The sequence below is a fragment of the Puma concolor genome, chromosome D4 (genome assembly GCF_028749965.1).
Source record: "Puma concolor isolate L17-30 chromosome D4, mPumCon1.1.hap2, whole genome shotgun sequence".
Classification (NCBI taxonomy): Eukaryota; Metazoa; Chordata; class Mammalia; order Carnivora; family Felidae; genus Puma; species Puma concolor.
Window position 1 is genome coordinate 58,486,634 of NC_141679.1, and position 12,420 is coordinate 58,499,053.

The following is a 12,420-nucleotide window of genomic DNA, read 5'->3' on the forward strand; positions in this document are numbered from 1 at the left end:
TATAAAAAAAAAGAGTTCCTACAAATCATCATGTAAAAGAACAACAACCTAATATAAAAATGGGCAAAAATAAAAAACCTAATAGAAAAATGGACCAAGGATATAAACAGAAAAATACAAATAGTTATTAAACACTTAAAAAGAGGCTTTTATTGGAGTAATCCTAGCTAGTGTATACAAACCCAAAAATACCAGTACTTTAACCTAGTAGAAATTCAAATACAATCCATTTGGATGTTCAGCAGGTGGCTTTCCACATGGTGATTCAGAAATTTAAGTTCCTTCCATCTAGTGATGCCCAGCTCCTGCAGACTCATAGTCCTCCTCCATATCTTCTCTATCTGGCCAGCAATTAAGAGAAGGAAGATGGTGAAGGTTGCTCTTGAGAAGCTTTTCTAGACCAGGTTTAGAAGGAACATTCACGTCTACTTCCAGACACGTTCCACTGTCTAGAACTCAATCACTTGGCCACAATTACTGCCAGGGAGACTGGGAAATATGATCTAGATGTGTGCCCAAGAAGAAAATTAAATGAATTTGATGAGCATCCAATCAATCTACCATGATGCTTAACCTTTCTCATATTAAGGGAAATGTAAATTAAAGGTACAATTATGCACCATTTTCCATCTATCAGATTGGCAAAGATAAAAAGTTTGATAACATAATATAAGGAAACAGGCACTCCCATACAAGAAGGGGGTTGAAGGGAGGGTTGGTACATCCTCTGTGGAGGGCAATTTGACCAAGCCTATCAAAATTTTAAATGCAAATACTCTTGAATCAGCATATATAAATGCTTCTACTTACCTAAAGGATCTCTGCAATTAATAAGCAAGAAATTGATAATATCATTTGTCTCTGGGGAAGGGTTCAGGTGGCTGGGATATAAGAGTAGGAGGCAGACTAATTTTTTCACTGTGTACAATTTTGTATCTTTTCAGTTTCACCATGGGCTCGAATTATCTATTCAAAAAATAATTGTTAAAGAATACAAAGTTGTATTCATTCATCAAATGTCTACTGATGTACCAGGCATCTTTCTAAACACTAGGGCACAACACTAAGCAAGACAAAGTACCTGCCCTGGTCATGTGTAATTTAGCCCCTGGATTTTCAGCTTTTCCGCTGATCCTATTTTTCAGTACTCAAAATCCTTCCTTCCAAAACTACCAAATGTCTCCTGATAGTCTTGGTTCTCATCCCTTCCGTGTTAATAGATAATGAAGTTCTAAATATGCTTTTCCATTATTTCTTTTCAAATGTCTTAAATTTCCAAAGAGCCATATCACGCTGTGCGTTCCAACTTTAAATCCCATCGGAAAAGGTGACCACAGGCGTTAGTAGTGATGATGGTGGTGGTCATTTCAGAGCAGTAGGCTTCTCGTCGAAAAGAGCAGAGGCAATTTCCTTGGAAATAAAATGATGCTAGCTGCTATACTCTTCTCCTTTTATTTTGCAGACTAACATTTGTATATCCTGTTATTTCAAATGCCCAGTGAAAGGTGAACATTTTAATAGGCCTTCTTATAGAAAGTTATAAATGACCTGTGTAGAAACGAAATAGCAGAAAAGTCTAAAGAAGAGCCACCATCCCCAACCCCTCTGAAGAAGTTCAGGAATTGAGAATGAAGCAGGGTCCTGATGTTACCAGGAAAACCCAGCTTCGTGGGGTAGCAATCTGTCTGTGATCTGCAACCAGCGAGCGGCAGGTCCTCAGCCTGTAAGCACAGAAGCCTGATTTTTTCAATACACACTGTGAAGCCTTCTCTTAAGACAGACTCCTGTGTATTAGCGAGCTGAAGATTAAACCCCAGAAAATGCTTCATTTATTATTGACTAAAAGGCCTCTAGCATCGGATGCCAACCCACCTGATGGCCTCCTATCGTGACACTTCAACCCCTGCGACCTTGACTCTTGCCCTCAGAGTCAGCTCCCCTGTCCCCCAGCACTGTAGTCTCTAGCACCACACCTTTGCTTGTATGGCCTCCTTGGCCTGGCACGCCTGTGTGACCCTCCTTATCCTCCACGTGGCGGCCAGGACACCTCCTCCTCCCCATGCTTTCTCTTGGCTCCTGAATCAGAATGACTCATTCCCACGACCATTTTGTGTGTCATTTACTAGCTTACTTCATATGCCTGCTTGACCCTCCCGCTCTACATACGCTCTTGGGGGCAGGGGCTGTTTCTGATTCCTCTCTTGCTTTCTCCCCACCCTCTTGTGCCTTGTCAATGCCGTACTGGCCTCACCATCTCCCCTACCAGCCTTGGCCCACGGTGCCGCACTTGTGTTTTTCAGATGCATACCCAAACCACAGGTCTGCCTGACAACGTTTGATAAATTTGGATGTAGCCAACACGAGTGTTTGCCGAGACAGCTTACCTGTGACCAGGTTCGCGATCCTGTTTGTGACACACACCACATGGAGCACAGCAGTCTCTGCGCCTTGTACCAGAGGGGGCAAAGCCTCTTATACAAAGGCCCGTGCCAGGTACAGTTGTTTGGCTGACAAACCCAAGTACACTGAGCTTAAAACCGGTTTATGATCTTTTACAGATGAAACAGCAGTAAGATCACTTGGGGGTCTTCTGTGAATCCTGTCAAATCCAGAGAGTTAAGACGAACCATCCCAAGTTGGGTTGTTTCTGCTAACTCTGGAGTCTCCCTTGCTAGTGTACCGACCTTTGTGCATCTAGTGCCCAGGCAAGGATAGAGCGGCTTCCTGCCACCGCCATTAGGAAAAGAATGTGACGTTACACACCCTTGGCGAGCGGTAGCACCACTGTCACTTCCCACAGTTGCGCGGGCCCTCATTAGAGGACGGCCGGGAAGTTTGTGAGTTAAGACCTCCAAGAATAGAGTCCTTTCCCACTCTTTCCGCCAGAGTCCCACTCGCACTACTGAAGAGTGAGTGAAAATTTCTTGAAGAACTTAATGTCTTTTTACATCAGTTTATCTTTCAGCCTTGCAGGGTTCATGTAAAAAAAAACGCCCCCAAGGACAACTCCACTGAAGCTTCCCACACGCACCACATCCCCCACCCACAGCTGGCTAGCACCTGACGACAGGGTTGCTTCTCTTGCTTCTCATTTCCTGGTCTTCGCTGGCAGGAAAATGCCTTTGCCTTGTCCCCCTAGGCCCGTTTTCCCTCAGAGCTTGTGTTCCAAGTGCACGGATGCCTTCTATTCTGAATTCCCAGTCTTTTCCTACTTGTTCCCTCTTCCTGGCTACAGGTTTTGTCTTACTTATTCCTAACCTACCTGGTGGATCCTGGGTCTTTGCCCCACTGACCTCTCCACTCTTCCCTCTACTTATCCCATACCCGGCAGGAAATGATAAGGCTTCTGAATGTGCATGAAGATTGATCTTGTTTTCTTCAAACAGGCACTTCTGGAATCACAGAAGTCTGGAATGGAGGGGGGCGGCATCTTATATCAGGTCACATGGAATGAGCACCCAAGTCCCAGAGAGGCTGAGAAAAGTAATCATTTCAGTTGATCTTGGGACAACCCTATTGACCCCTCCCCCAGCCCAAAGTTTAGCCAACTTTAGGAGCTTAATTAAGAGGGTCCAGGAATTTATACCTGTGTCTCTTCCCCTTCCTATTCTGTGCTCTTGGTTAGAAAAAATGCACCATACAGGTTTCTAGGCTAAATGCGCTTTGTTTGTCGTCAGCCCTTCTGCAGAGCCACAGAGCCCGTCTGCGGGCACAATGGCGAGACCTATAGTAGCGTGTGTGCTGCCTACTCGGACCGTGTGGCTGTTGATTACTATGGGCCCTGCCAGGCCGTCGGGGTCCTCTCAGAGTACAGTTCTGTCGCTGAGTGTGCTGCTGTGAAGTGTCCTTCACTCTCTGCAACTGAGTGCAAACCCATCATCCCACCCGGTAGGCTGGCAGTGCTTGGGGTGGGGCAGGGGTGGGATTGGGAAGGCTTACTTAGCACCTCTAGAGAGTGAGTCACTCAGAAGAGAGTTGACTCGTTTATTTAAATTTTTCAAAAAGTCTTGGCTCTACCTGATGCTGAATAGATTCATCATTCTGAGTCCACCTTAATAAAAAGCTGTAGATTACCTTAGATATCGTCTTGTCCATTGGATTGAAAACAACATGGTAGGAGTGCCTGGCTGGCTCAGTCGGAACATGTGACTCTTGATCTCAGAGATTACTTAAATAAAAAGTAAATAAACTTGGGGCATCTGGGTGGCTCATTCACTTAAGCCTCCAATTTTGGCTCAGGTCATGATCTCATGGTCTGTGAGTTCAAGCCCCATGTTGGGCTCTGTGCTGACAGCTCAGAGCCTGGAGCCTGCTACAGATTCTGTGTCTCCCTCTCTTTCTGTCCCTCTCCCGCTCACACTCTGTCTCTCTTTCTCTCTTAAAAATAGATAAGCATTAAAAATTTTTTTAATAAATAAACTTTTATAAATAAATAAATAAAGCAATATGGCAAACTTTTTCAGGCAAAATCCTACCAAACACCAATATATAAATAGAAAAGGCAATATTTAATTACTAAAATTATGATTATGTATTCAAATGCATAAATTTACTCATAAAGTTAATAAAGAATTAGTAGTTAATGAATATAGAATAAATAATGAATGAATGAATAATTGAAGTAGTTTCAATGAACACAAACATTTGAAATTGGGAGAAATATAAGATTGTGGTCTTAGATTGGCCTTGGCATCTTAATTTAATTGTTTTAGTTGCATATAATCGAGAAAGTCTGTTTCATACAGACCATTACGAGTGGTAACAGTTTTCTTAAACTACTTACCTTCCAGTGTCATACTTTCCAGTTAAACAGAGGTAGCAGGAAAGACTTTATCCCATGTCTGCATGGAACAGGTTAACCTGGAGTCTAACAAGTTCATTCCTCCATCCTTGGATTCATCAAATATTTCTTGAGCTTCCACTGTGTGCCAGAGACTAGGCACTGGGACATAGCCGTGAGCAAAACAAAGCCTCTTTCCTCTTGGAAACCATGTTCTGATATCTTGTTATAATTTTTAACTGCTTCAAATAATGTTTAAAATTAAATTTGAATCAAAAACTCATGGAATCCCTAAAACACCTGCTCCCTTGTTTTGTAGACAGGAAATCAAAGGCCCAGGAGAGCCCTTTCCCAGGATCACACTGAGTTTTGAGGCAGAACAGGGTCCAGGCCCCACATCTCTTGAAGGGCCAGCTCTCTCTGCTGTCTTGTACCATAACTGCCTCACCCTGAGAAGCGGTAAAGGATGAAAGCAGGGTGGAGGAAGGATTCGGGTAAACGTATAGATAGTAAGACCGGGTTGGTCAGGGAACATATCTAAACTTACAGTCACCAGGAAGGACAGCTACAACTCTCCTAGCACAAAATGAAGGGTGGGTAATTTCACCAACTACTTTGAATTTCTCATTTTCTAATTCTGAACACACGTAAAATGGTTTTTGTTATACAGGTGCTTGTTGCCCATTATGTGCTGGAATGTTAAGAGTTTTATTTGACAAAGAAAAACTGGATACTATTGCTAAGGTAAATTGCTTTCTGTGCCAGATACTGTTGACACCGTATTGGTAAGCCTCTCAGTAATGCCATAGAGGAGAATGTGTTGTCCCATTTGTAGAAAAAGAAAGTGATTCACGGAAAAGCAACTTGCCCAGGGCTGTGCAGCTCATCACCAGTAGAACTAGGCTGTCTGGCACCCGATCCCATGCTCCTTTCCTCTGCACCCTGGCTGTTTGGTGACCTTGCTCTACACGTCACAGTTGGCCTGAGCCTTGCTTAGAAAAGCCTTCCCCTGCTTGCACCGTATGCAGAGTTAGGGCTGGAGGCAGAACCAAGCAGCCAGAGACTGGCAGAGGCCCGGTGGTTTGAAGGCCGCCTGCCCGCTCAGTCCCCATTCCTCCTGAGGGTGCTTCCGGAGTGTGCCACCTTCCCGTGGTGGTTTTGCCCTTTTCCCTTTCCTGCACCATTGCTGATGATCCACTTTTGTGGACACAGGGCTCCCACCTGCCACTCCCTGGAAGTTAATCCCCACTTGGATTCAAACACTTGTGTTTTTACAGGAAGACTTTAATCATTTTCCTGTGGCCCCTAATTCAGAACACTTAAAAGGGGGTGGGGGGGGGCTTCTGGTGAGAGTGTTTATCTTAGCTACAAAGCTCAGCAGTCAGACAGAAGCCCTTTGGAATGGACCCTGGAGATTTAGAATTCAGCCAGCAGGGCCCCTACTGAGTTGAGGCCCCACACTTAGGGGTTCCAGTAGGCAAGGTAGCAAGGTAACCTAGGCAGCAGTAAGGAATTCCTCTTTTATTCAGGTAATAGAAATTTTTTCTCTTTGCAGGTAACAAACAAAAAGCCAATAACGGTTCTGGAAATACTTCAGAAAATCCGCATGCACGTGTCTGTCCCACAGTGTGACGTATTTGGATACTTCAGCATCGAATCAGAAATTGTGATCCTGATCATTCCTGTTGATCATTATCCAAAAGCTTTGCAGGTGTGTTCTGCATGCTTTGTGCAGCCTCCTTGTCACTTTCACATTTGGAGGACTTTGTGGGGTAGGGAATGGAGGCATTTGGAAAGTTAGGCAGGGCAGGAAGGAGAAAAGCAAGGCAGCCTCTGAAGGACAGAACCGTACCGGTGAGCGTTTTCCCGGTGGCTGAGGCCGAGCACACATTCGACGGCTGAACGTGAAGGAGTGGGAGAGCGGAGAGGCCGGGAGGCCGTGGCCCAGAGTGTGCAGACGTGGAAGGCGTCTGCTTACACACAGAGCAGGCAGCCGAGGCCCAGGGAGGGAAGGGGCTGACACGGGTCACGCAGTGACACAGCCAGAGTAGACACCTGTCTCCTCAAGGCTGTGCTCCTACTGGGGAGGAGGAGCCCACCAGGACTAGTCTAATGGACCCCATTTTTCTTCCTCAGACTCTAGAGGTGAGCCTCACCCACTGGGGCCAAGTGTTGGCATCAGAACAGTGGGAACTCAAGTGAAGGGGGTGAATACAAGCAGTTTGTAAACTGCCACAGTCAGGAAGTTTAGTAAAGCCTGATTGCTTTCCTCCGGGCTGGGTAAGGAAGCATTGAACGTCCCTTCCCTATGATGGTGTCTAACCATGTAAAGATGGTATCTAAATGTGGATAAGTGGTGAACAGGATTGTGGGAAAAGTAAGGGCAGTGGCATTGTGGATCATTTCTGCTAATTTCCATTGACGCTGTTACTATTTGTGTAATAAAGTAAGACTATATTAAAATGTGACTTTGGCCAAGAAAAGAAAGACAGAGAAAGCATATTCTCTATGTTGGGATATATTTGGATTTTGTCTGACTTGACCTTTTCCTAGGTTCTGTGGTTTTAGATTTTTAAAAATCTGATTATCCTCTCCCAGATTGAGGCCTGCAATAAAGAAGCAGAGAAGATCGAATCCCTCATCAACTCCGACAGCCCCACTCTGGCATCCCACGTCCCTCTCTCTGCTCTCATCATTTCCCAGGTACAGGTCTCAAACAGTGTGCCATCAGCTGGCATCGAGGCCAGAATCCCCTGTCCCCCCTTCCTCCTCCTCCTCAGCCTGGGCCCTGCCTTGCACATGGTCTGGACACGTAACTGACTGCCCGTGAAAAGTGCAAAATGTTCCTCCATAGAGTTTTTCTACATTGTGAGGGACATGCAGGACGGCTGGTTTCTAGTTGAATAGTGGCCAAGTAAAAGCACTTGTCACCTCTATTCACCACACGGTATTTTTTTTAATCTGCCAATATTAGGGTTTTTGTTTTGTTCTTACAAATGTTAAAATATGTCCTTCCAAATACTAATGAGAAGAGGATGTCTTCTTTTGGTGGATTCCTGCCTTACAGTTTGCTCCTTAGATGGGTCCCCCCCACTCTCGAACAAATTTGATATCACTGATAAGTGACGTGATCACTTTTTAGAAAGGTAACTCACTTTACTATAAGCTTCGTGTCTGGAAACTTCATTTCAGAGGTCCTTTAAGTATTAAGGTGCCCCTAGGGTATGTGTGCTTGTTTACAGATAATTATCTGCTCTGTCTAGAAGCTAGGGGTCGCAGTGAAGAGACTATTAGAGTATGAAACAAAGAGAAAGCATCTTTGGAATTATCATATACATCATCAGGCAAATTTAATTTACAGAAATTTACTTCAGGAACCCATCTATTATGTTAAGCAGAGCAAGCTATGGAAATGGCATTCACGTGACACGTTGTAAGCAATAGGCTCAGTGGTTACTAACGTGCGTGTGACTTTTGTGAAAGGGAGAAGTTATATCACATCAAAGCATATTGCATTATGCATTTTTATATTAACCAGATGTATATTCTTCGGTATTCATCCGAGTTAAACTTAGAGTTTTTAAACATCAATCTTTAAACCGATTGCTGCTACTTATATACTTGCCAAAAAGTGAAATAATTAGTATTTCGTGTAAATAATACGTGATATTTTTATTTTATTATGAAGAAGGTGAATAGCCATATTTGTAAAGTGACAATCATGTGTGTTAACCCAGTACTTTCCGTTCATGAAGACACATTGCTTTTTGTGATATGCACAGTGTGGATAAGTGTTCTGTCTGACTTTCTTTTTTTGATATAGAATTATAAAGAATTGTGGTTTAAATATTTAAAAATGTCAATCTAAGTATTAAAATGTCTGCATGTTGTCTGAGAAATTGAATACTTTGAATGTGTTTCACAGTTTGAAATAAGCTATTCAGTGTAATACTTCTTGTTTGTATGCACCTAAACTTAGATTTTACATGAAGTATTTTTTTCAGTGTTATATGTACCCTTTGAAATATATAGGGCTATGCTCATTATACCAAAATATTGTTTAAAAGTGGGCACTTAAAGCTTTCAGAATATCTCAGTGCTGATGTAGCGTGTTTGTTGCAATTGCTTTTTCTATATAAATGTCTTCAATGCAATATACTGGAAAGCTTTTCTATTTTAATAAAAATAATTTTATATGATTATGTGTACTTCCAAGCAGTGTGAACATTTAAAGTGAAACCACCGATCACTCCTGGGTGAGCTATGCCCTTTGCTCTGAAAGAAGAAGTTATAGGAGTTTTATTACTCCAAGCCAAGGGCCCTGAGAAAACGAGGCAGCTGGAACAGAGCTGGTCAGATCAGACCCAGGCAGGACCAGAGGGCATACTGTGGCAGGAAGTCAAGTACAAAAACCCCAGCTTTAGGAGCTCCTGGGTGGTGCAGTCGGTTAAGCGTTTGACTCTTGATTTTGACTCATGATCTCACAGTTGGTGAGATCGAGCCCCAAGTCGGTCTCTGTGCTGACAGCATGAAGACTGCTTGGGATCCTCTCTCTCCCTCCTTCTCTCTCTCTCTCTCTCTGCCCCTCCCCCCCTTTCAAAATAAACAAATAAACGTTAAAAAACAAAAACAAAGACCCCAGCTTTAGGCCCTCCAAGACCCAGGAACAGAGTAGGCCGTCCTCGTCCCACTGCCTCGGCCCGATGTTGCTGCTCTAGGGTTCATTGTGAGGCAGAGAGAACTCTGAGCTGTGGAGACAGAGGGCCTATTCTTGATTAGAGCCAGAGAGCTTCCATCAATCACTGACGCTAAGGCCCCCAAACCTCCATGGCTGACAACAGAGGCTCACCCCCTTACTTCCATCACGTGTTCACCGCGGGTCAGCTGCACTTTGCTCTACACCGTCTTTGCTCCGGGACCCTTCCAGCGTTCTCACAAAGGGGGAGGAAAGAGGCTGGAGTTCTGTGGGAGCTACTCAGACCTTGCCCATGGGCTGCTGGTCCTAGCATAGTCAATGGCAGAGGTGCTGCTGAGGCCCAGGGGGACGATGGACACCCGCCCAGTCCCTGGACCGGCTGCTGAGGTCACCACTTCTGCCACCATGGATTTACACCCGGCTGTGGTGGTCTCTTCTGCAGGAACTGGAAGACCCATTGGTGTTTTACCTGGAGGCATGGCTGGCTGACTCGATCTTCAGCCCAGATCAAGTCATAATTCTGGAAATGGAGCGGATGAGCCAGGTCCTGCTGACAGTGGACATAGTTAACTCCAGAGATTTAGTTGAAATTGTCATCTTCGATCAGCCGTATATACAAAATCAGGTGAAGGGCATGCCTTGAGCCTGGCTTGGTGGCACCAGGAACATGGTGCCCAAGATATGTGCCTGCACAGAGGAGAGACCATGTGAGGACAAAGCAAGATGGCAGCCATCTGCAAGTTAACGAGAGGCCTCAGAAGAAACCAGCCTTGCTGACATCTTGATCTTGGACTTCCAGCCTTCAGATCTTTGAGAAAATAAATATCTGTTGTTTAAGTCAAAAAATAAAACAACAACAACAACAACAACAACAAAAGAGAGTGGGGGGGGGCGGTGTGTGAAGAGGTAGAGAGAACCACAACTATCCCTTAGGTCTCTGCTTAGAAGTGACACTGTCATTTCTGCTTATACCTTACTGGCCCAAGCAAGTCACGTGGCCACTCCTAACTTCAAAAGGTAGGGATGGTATAATCTTCTGGGGTGTGTGTGTGTGTGTGTGTGTGTGTGTGTGTTGGGTGGGGAGGGGCTGCAGGGAAGGAGCTGGGGCAGGAACCAGAAGCATTTGGAATGACAATACAGTCCACCACACAGGTCATTTCTCATCAGGCTAGCCAGGACTGACTAAAAATTTTTATTAAAAAATCAGATGTTTTGTGGTCAGGGAAGGAACTAGAGAAATGAGAGAGGTGCTTGGGTTTGGGGGAAGGGGAGTATTAAGGGAGAGAAAGGTTGGTCCTGCTCTGAGGACACAGTCATGAGAACCCCAAAGACAGGGGCAAAACAAGCTCACATCAGGTCATTCTGGGGAGATAACGCTTCTCCCCCGAAAGCTGCTATGCCGGACACTCCCAGATGGCCACGCAGACTGATCGTCAGTGACTTTCCAACACCAGTGCGGGCTGCAGCCCTGCTGTTGGCTCTCCAGCGTTCTGCCCAAGGTCAAGTGTGTCAGGCTGGTAGAGGCCTTGAATCGAGATTCTGTAGGAGACAGCTGGGCTGTGGGGGGAGAGAGACGAAGTTCTTGTGCCCCAATAATATCAGCAGGGAGGACCTGGAAGTTCAGGAGGAAGCAGTTCTGCAGGAGGAGGACAATTTAAAAGGTGAGATACCCACATGAAAAGTAGCTTCCAGAGAAAGATTCAGAAGCTCCTATGGCCATAGGTAATGAAACCGAGATGCTAGAAAAGCAAATGAAATCGCTCCCCGCCCAGTCTACAGAAAGTGATTGAGCAGGAATGGACCCCAAGAGAGTCATAGGCCCAGCCTGGGTCACATGCCCACTGCTGTGGCAGAGGAGGGAAGGTAGGGGAGTTCGGCCCCACCTAAACCTGATGGAATGGATTTCTCTCAGGAAATGACTCTTTTCCTAGAAGAAGCCTTCTTGCTGGATGTGTCCTCTGGGGAGTGTGCATCTCTCTAGCAGGCCGTTAACCCCGACACCTGTTCAACCCATGAGCACTCGGCAGGGCCTGGCGCTCCGGCCAGGCACACGCCCACCGGTTTTGTACCGTCAACCAGCAGAGCCCAGTAACAGGGGAGTGCTTTGGAGGCTGACCTATTGGAAGAGGGAGTTATCCAAAGCGACTAACAATAAAACAGTTGTTACACCAAGAGCAAAAATGGGAACAAAGAGGAGACCCTGTGACGAGTGCAGAAAATTTAAATCCAACAGAAGCAAATAGAAGCAGGCCAACCAGGGGAAGATCCTGCTTGCTTCCTGGATGCCTCACTTCCGAACCAGCTCTATCAGGGAGCTTCCAACGGCTCCAGGACAGACGAGCCGGGCGTAAGGCCAGTCACTGGATGACTCTAAATGGTTGATCTCTCCAAAGTTACCATTTTTCTACAGAGCATGGACAGCAGATAAATATGTCACTCATGGCACCACATCCTTGTTTTAGGTCCATGGTGAAGAGATCGTCATGGTGAAGAGAGCCCCGTCATGGTCTCCTGGTGCTTGTCTCAGCTCCAAGCTAAGCTTCAAGCACAGCGTTCTGAGCAAGAAGAAAGGCAAGAGTCACAAGTGCCTTCTCAAGACGCCTGGGTGGCTCAGTCGGTTAAGCGTCTGACTCTTGCTTTCAGCTCAGGTCATGATCTCATGGTTCATGAGTCTGAGCCCTGCATCAGGCTGTGTGCTGACAGTGCAGAGCCTGCTTGAGATTCTCTCTCTCTCTCTCTCTCTCTCTCTCTCTCTGCCCCTCCCGCATCTCTCTCTCTCTCAAAATAAATAAACTTAAAAAAAGAGTCACAAGTGTCTTTTCCTTTTGCTGCCAGTGCCTCTTATGACTAAGAAAAATATTTCTCAGAAATCCCTCGGCAGTTGTCCCTTGTATCTCCTTGGCCAGGATCAGGTCGTATTCTTGCCATAGACAACTGGCCAAGG

General features: G+C 45.4%; 1 protein-coding gene across 2 annotated transcripts in view; it reads left to right on the forward strand.

Annotated features, from left to right (window-relative positions):
• RECK (reversion inducing cysteine rich protein with kazal motifs) overlaps positions 1-8,979 on the forward strand; it is an 87,006-nt gene extending 78,027 nt beyond the window's left edge. For both annotated transcript variants that reach the window (XM_025932500.2, XM_086683494.1), the window contains 5 exons: positions 2,301-2,493; positions 3,678-3,888; positions 5,451-5,524; positions 6,336-6,491; positions 7,379-8,979. In XM_025932500.2, the coding sequence (XP_025788285.1) occupies positions 2,301-2,493; positions 3,678-3,888; positions 5,451-5,524; positions 6,336-6,491; positions 7,379-7,600 (856 nt within the window). In that variant the 3' untranslated portion in view covers positions 7,601-8,979. The remainder of the gene's footprint in view (positions 1-2,300; positions 2,494-3,677; positions 3,889-5,450; positions 5,525-6,335; positions 6,492-7,378) is intronic.
• Positions 8,980-12,420: the final 3,441 nt, after the last annotated feature.